The 22,008-nt window shown below is 38.4% G+C and overlaps 1 protein-coding gene across 2 annotated transcripts in view; it reads left to right on the forward strand.

Annotated features, from left to right (window-relative positions):
- LOC124777464 (TBC1 domain family member 16) overlaps nt 1–22,008 on the forward strand; it is a 99,921-nt gene that overhangs the window by 57,016 nt on the left and 20,897 nt on the right. The window contains exons 8-10 of one of the 2 annotated variants that reach the window (XM_047252887.1): nt 11,894–12,037; nt 15,995–16,141; nt 17,324–17,510. In XM_047252887.1, the coding sequence (XP_047108843.1) occupies nt 11,894–12,037; nt 15,995–16,141; nt 17,324–17,510 (478 nt within the window). The remainder of the gene's footprint in view (nt 1–11,893; nt 12,038–15,994; nt 16,142–17,323; nt 17,511–22,008) is intronic. The other variant, XM_047252888.1, reaches the window with a different exon arrangement.

A 22,008-nucleotide genomic window follows, 5' to 3' on the forward strand; every position in this document is an offset into this window, starting at 1 on the left:
CATCTGGTGAGCAAGATGTATGAGACAGGCGAAATACCCTCAGACTTCAAGAAGAATATAATAATTCCAATCCCAAAGAAAGCAGGTGTTGACAGATGTGAAAACTACCGAACTATCAGTTTAATAAGTCACGGCTGCAAAATACTAACGCGAATTCTTTACAGACGAATGGAAAAACTGGTAGAAGCCGACCTCGGGGAAGATCAGTTTAGATTCCGTAGAAATGTTGGAACACGTGAGGCAATACTAGCCTTAGGACTTATCTTAGAAGAAAGATTAAGAAAAGGCAATCCTACGTTTCTAGCATTTGTAGACTTAGAGAAAGCTTTTGACAATGTTAACTGGAATACTCTCCTTCAAATTCTGAAGGTGGCAGGGGTAAAATACAGGGAGCGAAAGGCTATTTACAATTTGTACAGAAACTAGATGGCAGTCATAAGAGTCGAGGGGCATGAAAGGGAAGCAGTGGTTGGGAAAGGAATGAGACAGGGTTGTAGCCTCTCCCCGATGTTATTCAATCTGTATATTGAGCAAGCAGTAAAGGAAACAAAAGAAAAATTTGGAGTAGGTATTAAAATTCATGGAGAAGAAGTAAAAACTTTGAGGTTCGCCAATGACATTGTAATTCTGTCAGAGACAGCAAAGGACTTGGAAGAGCAGTTGAACGGAATGGACAGTGTCTTGAAAGGAGGATATAAGATTAACATCAACAAAAGCAAAACGAGGATAATGGAATGTAGTCAAATTAAATCGGATGATGCTGAGGGAATTAAATTAGGAAATGAGACACTTAAAGTAGTAAAGGAGTTTTGCTATTTAGGGAGTAAAATAATTGATGATGGTCGAAGTAGAGAGGATATAAAATGTAGACTGGCAATGGCAAGGAAATCATTTCTGAAGAAGAGAAATTTGTTAACATTGAGTATAGATTTACGTGTCAGGAAGTCGTTTCTGAAAGTATTTGTATGGAGTGTAGCCATGTATGGAAGTGAAACATGGACGATAACTAGTTTGGACAAGAAGAGAATAGAAGCTTTTGAAATGTGGTGCTACAGAAGAATGCTGAAGATAACGTGGGTAGATCACGTAACTAATGAGGAGGTATTGAATAGGATTGGGGAGAAGAAAAGTTTGTGGCACAACTTGACTGGAAGAAGGGATCGGTTGGTAGGACATGTTTTGAGGCATCAAGGGATCACAAATTTAGCATTGGAGGGCAGCGTGGAGGGTAAAAATCGTAGAGGGAGACCAAGAGATGAATACACTAAGCAGATTCAGAAGGATGTAGGTTGCAGTAGGTACTGGGAGATGAAGAAGCTTGCACAGGATAGAGTAGCATGGAGAGCTGCATCAAACCAGTCTCAGGACTGAAGACCACAACAACAACAAGTCACAGCTGCAAAATAGTAACACGAATTCTTTACAGACAAATGGCAATACTGGTAGAAGCTGACCTAGGGGAAGCTCAGTTGGGATTCTGTAGAAATGCTGGAACATTTGAGGCAATATTGACCCTATGACTTATCTTTATTTATTTATTTATCCTTTGAGAAAGTACACTGTATGGATCAAGATATATTTTAATTTCATGCACCGACAGGTACATAGCATTTACTGTCTACTGTTTAACAAAAATATAATTTATCATAATTTTACTCTAGGGCTGTTTCATATTAAATTAGATTTTGTACAATTTTTCTTTTGATACAATAATGGTATTGCAATTGTTTTGAACTGTAGTGTACATAAATTAATTTACACTGTAATAACAGCTTTCTATTAGAAAATTCTTGAGACATTTTTTGAAAATATTTTTATTGTTTATTTCTCTCAAGAATGAAGGGAGTTTTTCAAGGGCTTTTGGTCCAGTGTATGATTTTTTTTTTTTTTTTTTTAGGCTCATGGAAGAGGTTCCATTTTCTTGTGTCATGGCTGTGTTGTGTGTTGTTATCTCTAGTATCAGGAGAATATTTGAATTTTGTCCAACAGAGGGATTCGTATAGGTATATACTGGGTAATGTTAGTATTTTATTATTTTGAGAGCTTTAAATGCTGGTTATTTGGGATGTGATTTGTGTACAAAATGAAGAGTATTGGGCCAAGAATGGAGCATTCTGGCACAGAGATGTGTAAAATTCTTGCGTTAGATCTTATTTTTTCGCCAGTAGTTTTTGTAATTTCAGTATATTGGCTCCTGTTTGTCAGGTATGAGAAAATCCAGTCTCCTGTATTTCCTCTTGTGCCATATACTCCTAATATTTCTGCTAAAGATTTGTGGTCTACACATTCGAATGCCTTTTTAGATCCATAAATACTCCTACACATTTATTTTTAGAGTCCAAGTTTGTTATGACATTTGCAATGAGATCTATTGCTGCATCTATGGTGCATTTATCTTTCTGGAAGCCAAACTGATTCTTGTTGATTATTTCATATTTCATGAGAAAAGCAACAGGTCTCTGTGCATAAGCTTGTTCAAATATTTTTGATATGACTGGTAAAAGAGGTATAGGCCTATAATTCTCTGGATTGTATTCATTCCCCTTTTTATGTATTGGTTTTATCAGTGCTGTCTTTAAGCACTTTGGAAAAGTTCCTTCCAGGAATGATGAATCGATTAAATGTGTAAGAGCTTTCTTGAGTTCCTGCATAAAGTGTTTAATTTCTATACTTCATATTCTGTCAATTCCACATGACTTTGTTTGTTTTAGGTTTTTTATAACCTTAAATGTTTTTTCTTCTGTCACTGGGAAAAGTGCCAATGTTTTTCCCTGGGGATTAATAAATGTTTTCCAGGTGTTACTGTGTTTTTTGTTATTTGTTTTTTTCTTTTAGTTTTTGGCCTGCTGTGGCAAAGTAGTCATTGAAGAGATTTATGATTTTATTCTGTTCAGGTATAATTTTTTGCTGATCATGAACTGTATTTTGCTGTGTTCATGTGAATTGGAGGGTTTGCAACTTGTGTTTATAATAGACCAGCAAGCCTTGCTTTTATTAGCAGCAGTATTTATATACTTTTTTGCTTCTAGTCGTTTGGCTGCTTGCAGTACTTTAGCATTCATTCTTTTGTATTTTCTACAGTACTCTTTAAAGTTTTCATCAATGCTAGTTTTATATATTCTGTGCTTCATTTTTATCTTGTTCCTAGAGACCAAAATGCCTTTTGTTATCCATTTTTTTGTTTTTATTTGTGGTTTTGGCTTTAGTTTTTATTACTGGGCATGTAATATTGAGATGGTAGGAAAGTGTTCAATAAAATGAGTCACTTTATGATCCACTGATGGAGAATTTTCTTCCAGTATTTCCCATCCTTCTTTTTCAAGTTTTATCCTAAGGGCTGTTCAGTTTTGTTCATTTAAGCTTCTTTTTTTCCATATTTTTTGTGTGTGTTTCATTTGTGGTGATATAATTTAGACATTTTTATTGCATCATGGTCTGACAGGGCTGTTTCTATAACTTCACTTTTGTACTGAAAGTCCCTTAAATTTGTGAAGATGTGATCTATTTGAGTACAGGAGTTTGCAGTTATATGTGTTGGAGTATCTTAAAAGACAGATTAAGGAAAGGCAAAACCTACATGTCTAACATTTGTAGACTTAGAGAAAGCTTTTGACAATGTTGACTGGAATGCTGTCTTTCAAATTCAGAAAGTGGCAAGAGTCAAATACAGGGAGCGAAAGGCTATTTACAATTTGTACAGAAGCCAGATGGGTATTACAAGGGTTGTGAGGGGCATGAAAGAGAAGCAGTGGTTGAGAATGGAGTGAGACAGGGTTGTAGCCTATCCCTGATGTTACTCAATCTATATATTGAGCAAGCAGTAAATGAAACAAAAGAAAAATTTGGAGTAGGAATTAAAATCCATGTGGAGGAGATAAAAACTTTGTGGTTTACTGATGATGACATTTTAATTCTGTCAGAGACAGCAAAGGACCTGGAAGAGCAATTAAACGTAATGGACAGAGTCTTGAAAGGAGGATATAAGATGAACATCAACAAAAGAAAACTGAGGATAATGGAATGTAATAGAATTAAATCAGGTGATGCTTAGGGAATTAGGTTAGGAAATGAGACACTTAAAGTTTTGCTATTTGGGGAGCAACATAACTGATGATGGTCAAAGTAGAGAGGATATAAAATGTGGACTGACAATGGCAAGGAAAGCGTTTTTCAAGAAAAATTTGTTAACATTGAGTATAGATTTAAGTGTCAAGAAGTCTATTCTGAAAGTATTTGTATGGAGTGCAGCCATGTGTGGAAGTGAAACATGGGCAATAAATAGTTTAAACAAGAAGTGAATAAAAGCTTTCAAAATGTCGTGCTACAGAAGAATGCTGAAGATTAGATGAGTAGATCATGTAACCAATGAGGAGATACTGAATAAAATTGGAGAGAAGAGGAATTTGTGGCAAAACTTGACTAGAAGAAGGGATCAGTAGGTTGGACATGTTCTGAGGCATCAAGGTATCACCAATTTAGTATTGGAGGGCAGCATAGAGGGTAAAAATCATAGAGGGGACCAAGAGATGCATACATTAAGCTGATTCAGAAGAATATAGGTTGCAGTAGGTACTTGGAGGTGAAGAGGTTTGCACAGGACAGAGTATACATGTAAGGCTGCATCAAACCAGTCTCTGGACTGTAGACCACAACAACAACAGGAGATTGGTTCAATTTTTTTGTCGGACACTTGGCTATGTAAGACTGAGCTTACATAAAAAACGTGTGGCAAATCTGAAAGGTCACTAGATTCTAAATATAGGTTGGGTATTTGTGTTACTGCCATTCACTCTTCTTTTGATTTTATTATGGTCTTTGTTATTATGCTAGTGCCCAGGTTGTAAGAGACATAGTGCTTTTGCTTGGTTTTTGTGTTAAAAATCAGGTAGCAATTTACCAGCATTAATGAAAGATATTTTGAAAAACTTTGAACCAGAGTTGAAATGTTAATCAAGTAACCAATTATGTTCTTATCAAAAACAAGAATTTTCTCATTAGGTCCTGTGTAAAAGAAATAATGCTTTATAAAACTTCTTATTGCCATGGGCTCATCATGTTAGCTCTAATGTCATATGAAGAAAGTGTGCCTGAAGTGTATTAATGCAAATTGGGTGGAAAATTTGATCATAACAGCCCTCAACTGCTGTGAAGTAATATACTTATTTTGTGCAACAATACATGATGTCATCTACAAATGCCAGTGATTAATCTGTTGTGAAACAGTGATTATTTCACATACCCTATAGTTTAGGTCCCAGTTCACCTGACTGTGATTCGTTTCATGAGTTACAAGGGTCTGCACACATACATTTTTCTGCCTCATGAGAATGTATCTCTGTGGTAGTTAACTGAGCAACTCACACCCTGAACAGAAGCATAGTCTGAGTGGAGAAGAAAATTTTCCTAATTACTTGTGCTTGGTCATCAAGAAAGAAGTAGGGGGTCTTTGTGGACAATATGTTTAAATCTTCATTATCTTGACCACTGCCCCTCCTCCTAGCCCTTGCACATTGCTTCCCTCTCTTCACCTCTTCTTTACTCAGTGTTATGGCTGTGTGGTAAACAGTTGTATTTACTCACATAGATATGCATAGGTATAGCATGAAATGCATTTGTCTCATCACTCATTGCACACTGTGCATAATATGAGACATTGATGGTTGTAGAAACTCGTTTTTGGAACAGAACATGTATCATATATGGCTATATGGCTCACTTTTGCAATTAGTTCAAGCATTAATCACTCTCTCTCTCTCTCTCTCTCTCTCTCTCTCTCTCTCTCTCTCTCTCTCTCTCTTTCTTTCTTTCTCTTCTGCCCACTTAACTTACAGAAATAATAATAAATTTATCCGTTACTGACAAATAGCAGCAATTTTAAGACAGAATGGTTGGCAACAACTTAGCTTTGTAGTTAGCTTTATCAATGAAGCCTTTGTGACATGACCTCACAGTGAACAGCAACTCTTTCACTTCCTGCAGGAGCTTAACTCCTTTCCCCATCTCAGATTCAGATGGTCACATCCAGAGCCACCTTCCTTGGAATTGACCTGTGTGTCATTGAATTTCATGCCCAATCCTCAGTCAATATCAAGCCAACCATTAACTAACATTACCTCCACTTTGACTCCTTCCACCCTTTCCACATCAAACTTACTTTCATAATGCCTAGGCATCCATTCATCAAAACGGGAAATATGGAGCAGTTCTGAGAAACACATACATTTAGAAACATAGTTGAACCTCAATTTTCAGGGGAATTTTTTAAAAGAGTTCTTCTGTAGGAGGAACAAAAAGGAACAGGATTAAGAAAAGACACACAAAGCTGGAAGGGATGGTAGGAGAAGTTCAAAGTGCAAGAAATTATTTGAAGTTAACAGTGTACTAACACTGTGGTACACATGCACTATGTACCTAATAACATGGCCAATGCTCTGAAGACATAGGCTTCAAATTACAATCCTTGACCAGAGGTAATTTTCAGCAGGACTCCAGACTAGGCCATCCAGCCATTAAGAAAAGTTTGCGCTACAGTTTCTGCCGTGAAGTCCTTCATTGGAAATTCCTCAGGCCACTTGTTGAACCTTTCTAGCACCGTGAGACAATAACTGTATTCCGATGATGTTGGTGCACCATGTCCAAAATACTGGTTTGGCGAAAGAAATGCACCTAACAGTGCCCTGACATGCCGCGTGATTTTATTTCTCTGGTACGCCCGCAACGCTTTACAGATGTTCTGCAGTCTGTGTGCGTATCTGCCCATACAAAAGTTCTGTATGACTAACATGACAGTGCACCTTATTCCCAGGTGTGCCAGATTGTGCATTGATGCTCTAGCTTTTGCTCTGAATTGCTGTGGCTCAAATGGGTGTCTCTCTCCTCCTGCTACATCACATGAGCTGTAACTTCAGTTCTTTGGATTGTTGCAATAAATCATGCAACTCAATATCACGTTGTTGTGCATGCATGAGGGCATCATAATCAAAGGCATTTGTCATTGCTGCCACATGTGGGGTATCATCTGCTACCACAGTCACTGTTTCTACATGCAGAAGTGCGCCAGCTAGAATGTGTAACTTCCCTTCCACATAGACAATGCTGGTCATCACAACTGCTTATTCAGTGCTTTTTACAGCTTTAATTTAAAGGCAGCACCAATGGCAGTGGATGAAACATCAACCATGAGCGCAAGTGTACCATGACCAGGTGTGCTAATAGGGCGGCCTCTGGTATAGCTGTTTTCACAGCCGGAAACATGTTGTCTGCCTCGCTAGTCCAATGCACTGCGTAGTTAGTCTTCGATGCACCCTTACGTGGTTCGTTCAGTGGTACAGTCATCGGTGCCTGTTTGTGAATGAACCATTGGTAGAAATTTACTACTCCTAGGAACCGTCATAGTTCTCTGACTGTGATAGGCTAGGGGTATTTGCATATGGCCTCTACTTTTTTGTGGTGGCTAAATACCCTGTGAATTCACCAAATATCATAGAAAGAGCACCTCTTTCTCACCAAAAAACACACTTGGCAGGGTTAATTACTAGTCCCTGTGTGCATAGAGTGTCGAACATATGTCAGAAGCTGTAAGTGTTTTACTTCCAATGTGAAAATCCCCAACATATCTACGTATGCTTAGCAAAAATGTAAATCTTTTGTGACCTCATCCATTAAGCACTGGAAGGTCTGAGCTGCATTACACAGTCTGAGTGGCGTCATGGTGAGGTCAGATGGGCTGAATGGCATCATCAGTGCTGTTTTGGGAATGTTTTTCTTAGCTACTGGGATCTGAGACTGTGCTCAGACTAGGTCAGTGGTAGGAAATATCATCTTACTGTGAACATTTGGAGAAAAGTCTTCTCTGTGTGGGACTAGGTACAAGTCTGGGATGGTCCTTGCATTTAGTTGGCAGTAGTCACTGCAGTGGCGCCATCCATTCTTTTTAGACACGATGTGAATCGGGGCTGCCGAGCTGCTACTAGGAACTCTGCAGACACCTTGTGATAGCATGCTCCACAATTCCTGTTTTACCACTTTTAGCTCTTTAGGCATCAAACGTCTGGGCCGAGCATTAGTTGGCAGCCTTGGCATGGTCAAAATGTGGTGAATGGTTGTGTGCTTGACAAGTGGGAGAGTAGGCGACTGCTGAGTGATCTCAGGGTATCCATTCAATAACCATACGTCCAGTGTATCACCTGTGACTGTGCGTACCACTAGTGGAGTGACACTTTCCCTGGTGTATGCAGTTTAGTAGTGAAATCTATTAATTGCTGAAATCGCAGCTCTGGCAGTAAGTCGTAGAAGGAAGAAAAATCTGCTCTGATAATAGGCTGTGATATATCTGCCACTGTAAATTGCCACTCAAACACACGGCATAGCCTGAGGTTAAGGAATTATGTTACTCAACCAAACATTCTAATCTTGGAGTCATTAGTGGTGAATAGAGAGCAATCGTCAAAGCTTCGGTGTGGTAGGTGCTTTGTCGGATGTTCTGACACTTCTGCTCTTGTATCAGCCAGGTACTGTAGTTTTTTATCGTGGTCCATCACAAAAAGTCAGCACGTGTTTATCATAGAAGTTGTTGTCGCTGCTGTGGTGTCTGTGATTCATGCTTCCACTTGCAAGATGGCGCACACTTTCGGGAATCATTACTAAACTTCCTGTGGTTCGACATAGGTTCTGTGCAGATGCTGATTAATTATGACCTCATGACTGTGAGTGTCATAGCCGTTGACAGTTGTGCATTATTTTTAATGCATCTGCCTATGTGGTCAGTCCTGCCATTAGCGATTGCAGGGAGGCTACCGTCACCGTGGTCACATCTTGTTGTCGTGGCATCAATACTGGGACACTTCATGCCGGATACATTTCAGCTGTCCTGTCAGCAGTTTGTGCCAGTGCCTTTAAATCACCCGCACACACTGTGAGAACTTTTTGGGTATCTGCTTGCCATTGGGATGACCACATATTCCATAGTGCACCATCACTTACAGTGTTACTTGCCAATGTGCATAAATGTCTTAGAGATTGTGATTGGTCTTATGTCAAAGCGGTAGGTGCATCAAAACAAAATGTCCGGACACTCTGTGACCAAAATGGTACTGAAACAGGGGATGACGAACTAAAGGCCGAAATACTAAATGTCTTTTTCCAAAGCTGTTTCACAGAGGAAGAATGCACTGTAGTTCCTTCTCTAGATTGTCGCACAGATGACAAAATGGTAGATATCAAAATAGACGACAGAGGGATAGAGAAACAATTAAAATCGCTCAAAAGAGGAAAGGCTGCTGGACCTGATGAGATACCAGTTCGATTTTACACAGAGTACGCGAAGGAACTTGCCCCCTTCTTGCAGCGGTGTACCATAGGTCTCTAGAAGAGTGTAGCGTTCCAAAGGATTGGAAAAGGGCACAGGTCATCCCCGTTTTCAAGAAGGGTCGTTGAACAGATGTGCAGAACTATTGACCTATATCTCTAACGTCGATCAGTTGTAGAATTTTGGAACACGTATTATGTTCGAGTATAATGAATTTTCTGGAGACTAGAAATCTACTCTGTAGGAATCAGCATGGGTTTCGAAAAAGACGATCGTGTGAAACCCAGCTCGCGCTATTTGTCCACGTGACTCAGAGGGCCATAGACACGGGTTCCCAGGTAGATGCCGTGTTTCTTGACTTCCGCAAGGCGTTCGATACAGTTCCCCACAGTCGTTTAATGAACAAAGTAAGAGCATATGGACTATCAGACCAATTGTGTGATTGGATTGAAGAGTTCGTAGATAACAGCACACAGCTTGTCATTCTCAATGGAGAGAAGTCTTCCGAAGTAAGGGTGATTTCAGGTGTGCTGCAGGGGAGTGTCATAGGACCGTTGCTATTCATAATATACGTAAATGACCTTGTGGATGACATTGGAAGTTCACTGAGGCTTTTTTCGGATGATGGTGTGGTATATCGAGGGGTTGTACAATGGAAAATTGTACTGAAATGCAGGAGGATCTGCAGCAAATTGACGCGTGGTGCAGAGAATGGCAATTGAATCTCAATGTAGACAAGTGTAATGTGCTGCAAATACATAGAAAGAAAGATCCCTTATCATTTAGCTACAATATAGCAGGTCAGCAACTGGAAGCAGTTAATTCCATAAATTATTTGGGAGTACGCATTAAGAGTGATTTAAAATGGAATGATCATATAAAGTTGATCGTCGGTAAAGCAGATGCCAGACTGAGATTCATTGGAAGAATCCTAAGGAAATGCAATCGGAAAACAAAGGAAGTAGGTTACAGTACGCTTGTTCGCCCACTGCTTGAATACTGCTCAGCAGTGTGGGATCCGTACCAGATAGAGAAGATCCAACGGAGAGCAGCGTGCTTCATTACAGGATCATTTAGTAATCACGAAAGCGTTATGGAGATGATAGATAAACTCCAGTGGAAGACTCTGCAGGAGAGTAGATCGGTACGGGCTTTTGGTGAAGTTTCGAGAACATACCTTCACCGAGGAGTCAAGCAGTATATTGCTCCCTCCTACGTATATCTCGTGAAGAGACCATTAGGATAAAATCAGAGAGATTAGAGCCCACACAGAGGCATACCAACAATCCTTCTTTCCACGAACCATACGAGACTGGAATAGAAGGAAGAACCGATAGAGGTACTCTAGGTACCCTCCGCCACACACCGTCAGCTGGCTTGCGGAGTATGGATGTAGATGTAGATGTAGATGTAGATGTAGAGTGCAATCTATGAGCTCCTCAGTGAGCAAAAGCTTCTCTAGTCAATTTCCTTCTGATTGAAACAAGTCTGTTATCAATGTATTTTTAATCGATGCACACCATTCTGTATCCGGTGGCATGGCTGGAATATCTTGGACTTCTGCTGGTAGATCCTCAGTGAGCACTTCAACCACATATCTGTACTTAGTCTCATCCACCGATATTTGTGCGAGGACAAACTGACTTTCTAGTTGGACAAAACATAATAGAGGATTATGTTGACAGAATGGTGAGGGTTTGATTGTCACTCTGTTAATTGTACCGCTGGCTGCCGGTTCAATTGTGGCTGGTGAGTTGTTCATTCTCATGTGGTAATGTGTGCGGCGTGGCTTGCACGAAAGTTACAAGCATGAGTGTTGCAAAACTGCATGAAACACTGAAGCCGGTGTGGTGTGGACTTTTCATAGTCACTTGGGGTCACTAAATATGAAAGTAACAGGGAAAACAAGATATTTATTCTCACATATACTTGATAACAGCTTAGATCTACACTTATATGAATGTATGCACAATGTAAAGTATGGAATAACCAACAGAAAGTAAACTAGAGAACAACTACATCATTATAGCTTGAAACTGCCACTACATGTAATGTTTTTGTGCCACTCTACATATGTGAGGATAAAATTTCAGAACAGGTCACTACAATTGAAACACATACCAGGATCACTCTTCTAACATCCTACGTCATGCCCTGCAACAGGGTATTTCCTATCGAAAGTGTAAACACTTCTTTCATTGATTGTGACTGATACCTTACGGCCATACTAATATAAAATGCAAGACAAAGCTCACAGACCACTTTATAGGTCATATTTGTAGACTACCCTTCCCAGGATTATATATGCTTCAGGAGGAGTAGGGCTGGATATGTGAGTACTGGCAGAGTGCATAAGATAGTTTTTATGACAAGGTCACTGACATTCATGAAGAACTAGGGAGACATTACATATACAATTGCTAGAAATTGAACTACATTTTGCATTTTGAATGTGTGTGTGTGTGTGTGTGTGTGTGTGTGTGTGTGTGTGTGTGTGTGTGTGTCATCTTGTTTTTACTGCTGCACTTTTGTGTAGATTTTGTTGCGTAACCTTTATGGAGTCTTCACTTTTGTTTTAAATTCCAGTCGTAGAAGAAATGAAATGGACCCAGTAAGCCAAGAGAATTTTTGGCGGAATATACAGTGTATTGTGGAGAAAGATGTTGTCCGCACTGATCGGGGAAATCCGTACTTTGCAGGAGAAGACAATCCAAACATTGAAGTAATGAAGTGAGTGTAATTTTTCATAGATTTTTGTGTCCTTTCCATTTGCACTTGAGGTAAGATGTGTCACTATCTTGACGGTTGAAAATATTCTGTAGTGATGAGATGGATCTGGATTTTTTATATACAGTATGTATCAAAAAGGATGGTTAAAACTTACACAACTGAAAGTACATGATAATATAAGGACAAATGTCAAGTAAACATGGGTCTAAAACGCATAACCTAAGATCTATAAGATATTCTTGATTTCCAAAATTGTGAAACAAATCTCTTCTACTGCGAGCTCTTTGCTTTCTATATTTTGGGAAGTGGAAAACAAGAAAAAATGTCCAATAAACATGAGCTCTAAAATGCATACCTTAAAAGTTATGAGCACTTGTTCATTAGAAGAGTTGTGTTCCAAAGTACTGAAGATGAACAGGTATGCGTTTTAGAGCCCGTGTTTACTTAACATATGTGCTTCTATTATCGTGTACTTTCAGCCGTGTAAGTTTGCGCTTCCTTTTTGATACATCCTGTATATGTTACTATAAAAGTCAGATGATTGGTAAATCCTAGAATTAACTGGTGAAACCGAAGACTTACCATCACGGTGTGGTAAAAGTCTGATGCATAGATTTCTAGCTTTTACCAAGAGATGTTGGTAAATCTTAGGATGCACCCATACCAACTGCTAAAACCGTATTCGTTAAAAAATTAACTTAGTAATTTATTGAAATAGTTTGTATTTATTGTAAATTTATGTATTTTAAACATTCTTGAATTCCAGTGTGATTATAATGAGCCATATTCCATATTAGTGAAAAATGTTAAATATGTTACCTTGTGAAAGTTAATTTTTGTTACAACAAGGCTGACTATTATGGCGTTTCGAATTACATAGTATGGAAGACTATTTACACAGGCATTTTTTAGTTGAACACTTTTTAAGCAATTGCACTTTTTGAACCCTTGTCCTCGAACAAAAGATTGTTTGGCAACCAGTTCCCGTAGACTAATTTATTCTCTTGCTACCTCTTTGACGTTGATAAAATTTTCCTTGCACTATGTAAATTGGTTCCTAGTGTACAATGACTTCAGTTTACCAGCTTTGGTACCAAGTTGATAAAATTTGTCATCCTGAATATTTATCGCTACTGCTATTATAGATTTTGTGTCAATTTTTGCCCTTCTCACATTCTGCCCAACTGAAGGTTTTGGAATTTTGTTACATGAGGCTGCTTTCATTTCTTTTGCCTGCAACTGAAGACCTTCTTTGGCAGCCTCTCGGATCCCTTTCACGTTATTAACACTGTTGGAAGTTGTCAGTGTCTCGTCACAGCCACCAGCTGGTTTTAGTGTCTGATTGTTAACTGTTGTCAAATCCTGTGTCTCTTGGTGCTTCCTCACTTGCTGCAGCCACACTTTCTACCTCTGTTCCTTTGGTTCCAGTACTTGATTCACTGGCATCAATTCCTTGGCCGTCATTTTCAATTTCCTGCGAGTCAGTGGAAGTGCTGTTTAACATTGTTTCCAACTCTTCTTCAGTGTTCGTATTTTTTATTAAATCATGTGGAACAACTGAAGTTGCAATGCCCATTTTCATTGGAACCCCAAACATGGCTTCATATGGTGAACATCTGGTGCCTTCATGATAAGCCCTATTCTCGACTGCTTGCACAAACCTCAGCCGTTCAGACCATTTTGAAGTTTCATTTGTTTCTGTCCAAGTTGATAACATTTTCGTTATCATGATTTGTTCCTTCGACTTATCCCTGAGACTGACTGTGCCCGGCTTCCTGTGGACTATCTTTATATCACTCCACAACCCACATAAACTTTGAATGACTTGCTTAAAACTCTCTACCATTACCAGAATCAATGATACTTGGGGCACCAAAGCTGGTAAAAATGTCCAAAAAATGATATGCTACTTCATCAGCCCTATTCGAAGTTTCTGTGCTGAGGATAACAAATTTTGTCAAATGATCTTGGTATACAAGTATGAACTTCGAATTATTGTTTGCGTTTGCCTGAATATCAATTAAGTCAATTTAGCATTGTGAATTCATTTCACTATATGTGACAGGTTTCACTACAACACCCCTTTTCAATGTTTTTTGCTTTTTTTTGACATGGTTCACATAATCTCAAATAAGTAACGATTTATTCAACAGTCAGATTCCTGTACTTATGATTCAGTTCCGCAATCACCCGTGTTCAGCAGGCATGGCCTATAGCAATGTAGGTCTTATGTAGTACATTAAACAGTTCATCGAAACAAACATAATAACGAATTTCATCTTTTCCAGCAGACACCGGTGCTATGAGTTTCTCTTTACCTCCGATGTTGAGAACATCATATCGCTTCAAATGTCTGTAGTGACCAGATTTTTTTATTGGAAACGGTTTTTGTATTTTTCACTTCACTTAAAAGAATATTATATTGCTCAGCAGTTACATAAAAATTGTTGTCCTTCTTCTTATTCACTGATTCACTTAAAAGTTCGTAAAATCTGTTATGCATAACATCACTCATTTTGATGCAAAGCTGCAGAAGAAACAAGAAACACCACTAAAATGAGTAGCAAAGGTGACCATACGCACAATGCTTGACACTGATTGATACTACACAGCAGTGAGTGGACTGAGAACTCATAATTGCCAACAAAGAAACTTATCTGAACAAAAAATTGGCAACAGTGAAACTTGTCTGAACCTGCATGACGGAAGCAGGAGTCTTTGATCCAGCTTTCACCAGTTTGCATTTGTAAATCCTAAGATTTACCGATGTTTCTTGGTAAAAGTTTGAAATCTATGTATATAATGAGAAATTTTGGACTTTTACCACACCATAATGGCAAATCTTAAGTTTCATTGGTTAATACTAGGATTTGCCAATTGTTTTACCTTTATGGTAAAAAAAGTATATAATGGCCAAAGCAGAAAACATCCATCAAGCTTCTAAAGCAGCAATATTTGTAGTGTCATTTGCTGCTGCAGCTGAAAAGGTAGTAGGGATGAGGAACTCCTCAATATAAACATAATCAGTAGAAGCTGGAACAAATATCTGTATTTGCAAGTGACCCTACAAAGCAATGGTTGTATTAAAGTCCATTGTGCTTACCAGGTCATTAGTAAATTTTTTACTGCTTATTAGTAATATCAGTAGAAATCATTTAACTCTTGTTTATATTGAAATACATGGGTTCAATTTGTTGTAGCCAGCTCTCTCAATCACTGAACTTCTGAATACATCTAAATGTTTTTTGTAATGGTAGGAGTTATATAATATGATACACGAGTGAGTGAGTGAGTGAGTGTTCTTAAAGAATTCAAGGAAAAAGGTTAATTCTACTATTGTGTATTTCCTCATCTCAGTCCAAGCAAAGTGGCGCTGTAGTTAGCACACTGGACTTGCATTTGGGGATATGACAATTCAAATCTGGCCATCCACATTTAGGTTATCCATGATTTCTCTAAATCATTTAAGGCAAATGCCAGGATGGTTTCTTTGGAAAGCACACAGACAATTTCCTTCCCAGTTTGAACCTGTGCTCCATCACTAATGACATTGTTGATGGGATTTTAAAACTCTAAACCTTCCTTCCATCATTTTTCATCATGGATTCTGAGCAATAGCCTCATCTTTAGACTTTTTACAGTTTGGAGCACCTTTCTTTTTTATTATTCTTCCTCTTCTCTCATGGAAAAGGGTTGGCTGTTTCGATTGAAGAAGCCATTATAAGCTAACGTATGTCTCTATCTGTTTTACTTCTACTTGTAAAATCCTTAACAACTTTGCTACATCAGATTCAAATATTTTTTCATCTTGATTGGTACTTACACATAAATTTAATATGTGTGTGTGTGTGTGTGTGTGTGTGTGTGTTTGTGTTTGTGTTTGTGTTTGTTTTCCTTGTGTAATGAGGTGTTGTACATTTGAAATAATTATTACTTTCACATACAATTTGTATTTAGAACACCGGAATTCTACCAGTTACCAGAAATGATAAAAAAATTGCAGACACTGATGGATAAATACAGAGACAGCATAACAAGTGTGAACCCTTGCAGTACAAAGTATGGAGTGACTGAAATCATGAAACATAGGTTTCCAGGCGTAAGGTATGGGTGATTGTCTCATGTGGTTAGAGTACTGTGGCACTAAAGTTAACAACCCATGCTTTGTATTTTCCACTTCTTGTTTCTAACAAACTTATGAGGTTGATATAAGCATTGTAACATCCGCATTACAAATAACAAATTTAATGCATTTTACCTTCTTTCCTCACTAATTAACCATGTAAAGTGTACTGATGATTCAAGCTGAAATGCAAATTACCAGGTTATAAAGGGGTGTGGGAGTAGCATTCTATATTGATCACCATTTGTTCAGTAATGACAACAAAGCAGAAGAGAAGGGAATGGGATGATCTGGTAATCTTTTTTCATGTTAAATCTCCTTGGAAATCAGCAGTTACTAATTTTTGCACTAGTCTGCCACTTTGACACCCGGAACAGTACTGTTCTTTTTTTGAAATAAGATCTGTCAATGAAAACACAAACACTGGAAATGCTACAGTATTTCTTTAACTTGTTAGACAGTTTTTTGATTACTAGGCTGTCTTCAGACAAAACTATCATGAACAATGACAAGAACAACACTTGAAAAGCTATTTTGCATGAAAGTTATGTAGCAAAACCTCAGAATGAATGTCATCATTGATAGTGCTACTGATACTTCATCAAAACATCATAATATGTCTCTTCCATTGACAAACAGGAAAACAAATGTTAAGCTGTGACAAGAGAATCCGTTAACTTGGAAAAGATACTTATGCATTCCAAGCCCTCAGGGAGTACTGATTTCCATGAGAGCTACTGATATAATAAGGTTCTTTTTTCCTGGTGGTGTGTAGTCCTTCCTTTGTTGCCTTTATATACATTTTTGTATGACAGCCATGCTGTTCCATAATTTAGGTGATTGCTAACTTATTCTGTAGTCTAACTCATTATAAAGCATTTGTGACAATAAACAGTGGCTAAAAACAATGAGGTTGTTTCATTGCATTGTAATTAGTTCTGAATCTTATCATGTCATGTTTCCAATGTGTTTGCAGAACTCATACTTCACTGTATGACAGCTTAAGTTAATGTTACTCAACTGTTTCTGTTATTTGTTATTATTTTCCAGTTGGTGTAAACACCTGTGGATCTCAACACATTTTTTGTTGTGTAATATAATAATTATTATAGTGTTCAGTATTCCTATACTCTTTTTATTCCTGTCTTTTTTGTCTGTTGCAGAAACATTCTGTTAAATTATGCTGTTTACAATCCAGGATTTGGCTACACCCAAGGCATGTCAGATCTCTTAGCACCAGTTTTAGCTGAGATCAGAAACGAATCTGATGCATTTTGGTGTTTTGTTGGGCTAATGCAAAAAGCCATATTTGTCTGCACGCCTACAGATAATGACATGGACAAAAATCTGGTAATTTACTGTTTACATTTAAAAAATGGAAGAAGCAAAGGTAACAACTCATCATATGCAGTAGTTGAGGCATTTTGTGGTTGATGGGCTCATAAAAAAGATGAAAATGTATCATATTTTACATCAATATAAAATATGTAAATTTTCATTTTGAATTCCCAGTCTTCTGCTTATTTTTAGAGATTACCGAAACTAACCACTCTCTGCTCTTTGTCATGGCTGTACCAGTATGCCTTAAGAAATGTGTGATTTTTATTGTACAGACAGCAAAGTGATAATATGAGCAGCTACCTCATAGAGACTTTTAATGGTAGGAAGGCATATAAACATGGACTGATTATTTTGTTAAGAAACACACACACACACACACACACACACACACACTCAGCATGGATGGTTTTCTACCTTCAGTTTCTAGTTTCCTCTAGGTGTCTCATTGGCTGAAGACCATCATATTGCTGAAAACTGGTTTTAAGTAAATCCACCAGTAATATACACAACAGTGCTTTAAATAAATTTGACTGCTATTTATATTTATTGTCACTAACATCACCATGATGGACAGTCTCAGATATTACATGAAAGTTTATCACAGGTAGATACTTTCACAATACTCTGAAATGGTATGGCAGTGGCAGTGTAATCACATACAAAGTCTGACAGAAGATTACCACCACAATAGTTTAGTTTACAGTCACTGAACACAAAATTTCTTGATATAGTACACAAGTGTATAAAATTCTATTTTGTTGACACACAGAAATGACCAGAATGGAATTTACTCGTAGAATGAAAGAAAGAAGCTCATGAAAGATAATACAGGTTGCTATATATTGTGATGCAAGTGATTATTGGCAGTCAACCTTTTATGAACATAGATGTTCCCGAAGTGAATTACTCCCAAAGAGTGCAGGTTTCTGGATGGGGTCAGCTATGTAAAGATATGCTTATGAATACTTCTGGATTTCAGATATTACTTATTTGTTTCTAAAACTGCTAGGTTAGAATTTACTCATGTATCTAGGTACAGCAAATCTTCGTGCTTATTGGATGAGCCGATCAATTGCAGGTAAAACTGCTTCCTGGTGGCAGACAGTGAAAGCTGATACTTTCTGTGCAAAATTCAAAATTGTGATTATGGAAGTTTTAATCTTATGTAAGTTGTCACAATCTTCACAATGTGTCAGAAGTTCCAAAGACACTTATGCAGTTTTTACATTCTCCAGTTTATTTTACAAAAAAATCCTTGAAAATATTCCCCACAATTGAAGGTGTAGTTAAGGTTATATTCTTCCCAAACTACAATTAATTGTTCATGAGAAAAATATTCCAGTTCTTATTATATTAACTGACTAATTATACATGTTACTCAGTGTTGAGGAATGTGCATATAGATTTATTGCCAGTGTCAGCACAAACATCAGGAACACTGGTTTCCTTCATTAACCTGCAGCTAATTTGATCTTGAATTGGTGGAATTTTACATACTTCTCTTGAGAAGTTCATACCCAACCACAGCAGTTTACAAGTAGCTACACTAAAACACTATTTTCAAGTTCCCACATTTTATGTTTACCTGATTTTTTTACGTTCATTTTCATCGGTCCCAACAGAAGTCAACAAATTTTTTACCGCAGTTAAGAAGTCCATGTTACAACATTTTGTTATGATGACGACGAACAAATCGTCGCCAGTGTGAATGGCTGGTGGCCAATGCTAAAAACATACAAATCTCTTCTTTGCATATACAGCAGTTTTGTCAGTGAAGTCAATAAGGATGATCTGGGCTGCAATAACTAAAATAATTAGAAGTCATTGGTAAAAAATAATATGTTGTACTTAACTGGTGGTACAGGAGTCTTCATAGTCAGGATGAACATAATTACAAACAGAGAGCTATAGAGGCATGACATAGGCCATACTTTAACTAAGCGCCTTGTTAGGGGTTGCTTCCTATCAGCTGAAGGCTGTAATATTACTTTCCTACTTAACGTCCCGAGCAAGAGTGGCCGTTTGATTGAGGAGTGAATGGTGCTGAAGTTAAATGCTGAATACCATTAGATTCACAAAAGGTTTCGAACTCTGCAAACAAAAAAACAACGAACCAATGGATCTTCAATCCGATTTTTAGACAAAGGCCATTGCATTGTGGCATAACACAAAACAACATTTAATACTGGGCTGTTAGCTGTTGCTGTGGCTATATGACCAAAGTCAACAGGAAAACTTTCCACATTATCATCATTTTGCACATCTATGAACATACAAGCCTGTTCGAAAGAGTTGAACAGCGTGTCTTCAGCTGTTGGCAATTGGTATAACATGTCGGCATTGTTGTGCTGGGCAGTAGGCCGATACAAGATGTCATAACAGTACTGTGACAAAAATAGTGACCAACGAATAAATTTTTGAGCCGTATGCAGAGGCACAGGGTTTGATGGCTGAAACAAAGACGTCAAAGACTTGTGGTCGGTGAGAACTGTAAACTTGCGACCATATAAGAAGCCGTGGAATTTTGTAACCAAAAATCAAAGTGAGAGCTTCCTTCTCGATCTGTGAGTAGTTACGCTGCACAGAGGAGAGTGGCTTCGATGCAAATCCGATTGGGCAATCACGCAAACCAAATTTGTGAGCAAGAACAGCCCCAATCCCAAAATCTGAAGCGTCAACCATGAGGCCAAGGGATCGAAGGGCGTAAGACATGTACTAGGTAACAATGCAGATTTAAGCTGCTGAAAAGCATGTTCACTTTCAGGCGACTAAATGAATGGAAGGTTCTTTCAACATAGTCGATGTAATGTTGCTGCAAGAGATGAGGCGTTAGGCAAAAACTTGTGATAATAATTGAGCATTCCAAGGACGGATTGTAATTCTTTAACTGTCTTGGGTGCCTGGTAGTTCTGATATTGCTCTTAAATGATCCGGACCCAGATGGATGCCTTGAGAGTTTATTACGTGCCCCAAGTAAGATAACTGTTCAGAAAGAAATTACACTTGTCCCTATTGAGTCTAAATCCATTCTCACATAGCACTTCAAATAACTGTCTCAAATGATGCAAATGTTCATACTGCGCAGAACCAGAAACTATGATGTCATCTAGGTAATTACACACCAAAGGAATTGACGCACAAAGAGTCTATAAGTACTGCTGAAATAGTACTGGGGCAGAGGCACATCTGAATGGAAGTCTCTTAAATTTGTTGAGACCGAAATGGGTATTCATGATGAGAATCTTCTGGGATTCTTCATCCACAGGAATTTGAAGATACACATCTTGCAAATCTAACTTAGAAAAATATTTGCCTGGACACAATTTGTCAAACAGGTCTTCTGGACGTGGCAAAGGAAATGTAACAAGTTGAGGAATGACTGTGGCTTTACATCCATGCAGTCGGAATTTGCCTAATGGTTTCATTAATATAACCAACAGTGAAGCCCATAGTGATTCTGTCACTGGTTCAGTCACTCTTTGAGCCTCAAGTTGATCCAATGTTTTAGCAACTTTGTCGTGAAGCGCGTGAGGCACTGTGTGAGCGTGGAAAAATTTAGGCTGTGCATTGTCATGCAATTCAACATGTGCCTGAAAATTTTTCGCGCAACCTGCACCTTATGAAACAGATGCTCCAGTGTCCAACTGAAAAGGAATCGTATGATTCCGAATGTTCAAGTCGACAAAAAGTATTTTCTGCCATCGGCGAAAAATGTCGATCTGAGAAGCCATGTTCACTCACAAATGTGGACGGGCAGATCAGGCCTGGCGAGACGTCTTTCGTCGGCGTGCACTAACCTTACAAGCAAAATTGTCACAATCGGACAAAGGCACAGGTACTGGAGGCAAATTTACAACATTTATTTCCATTGCTTGTGGCTCATTGTGATAGGAAGTCTTATATCAGGAACCATTCCGGCAGAAGTTACTTTGTCCAGAAACTTGATACTGAGTCAGATTTTTGTCATTTGAGGCACACTGCCTGGACATGTCCCTTCTTGTTGCAAAAATGTCACACGGCCTTGTGCGATGTGCAATTCTGGTGCGAGTGCTTTGAATTACATTGCGGACATGAACGCAAAGTAGGCGGCTGTTGTCGGCACATAACAGGTGTCTGTTTCCCAGAAGTGAATTGGGCAGGAGCATGCCGAGCCAGTACAGTGGCATGTATGTGTGATGCGTGCACAGCTGGCTTTCTAACCTAACAGACAGCGGGAGGCAATTTGAAAGTATTTTCAGCAAAGTCCAAAGTGCCCTGTCTTTCCAAAACGTCCAACACTTGTTCTAAAGTGGGGTTGGATAATTTAAGAATTTGCTCTCTAAAGAGTGTGTCCGGCACGTTTTGCACAATAGCATCCCATACCATTACGTCAGAATATGATATTCCAAAAGAACAAGAAAATTCACAGTTGCGAGTGAGGCCTTGCAAAGTGGCTACCCACTCACGGTAATTCTGCTGAGGGGCACGTGTTGGGCAGAGAAATGTGTACTGCTTAGTCACAATATTT

The sequence above is a fragment of the Schistocerca piceifrons genome, chromosome 2 (assembly GCF_021461385.2).
Source record: "Schistocerca piceifrons isolate TAMUIC-IGC-003096 chromosome 2, iqSchPice1.1, whole genome shotgun sequence".
Taxonomy (NCBI): Eukaryota; Metazoa; Arthropoda; class Insecta; order Orthoptera; family Acrididae; genus Schistocerca; species Schistocerca piceifrons.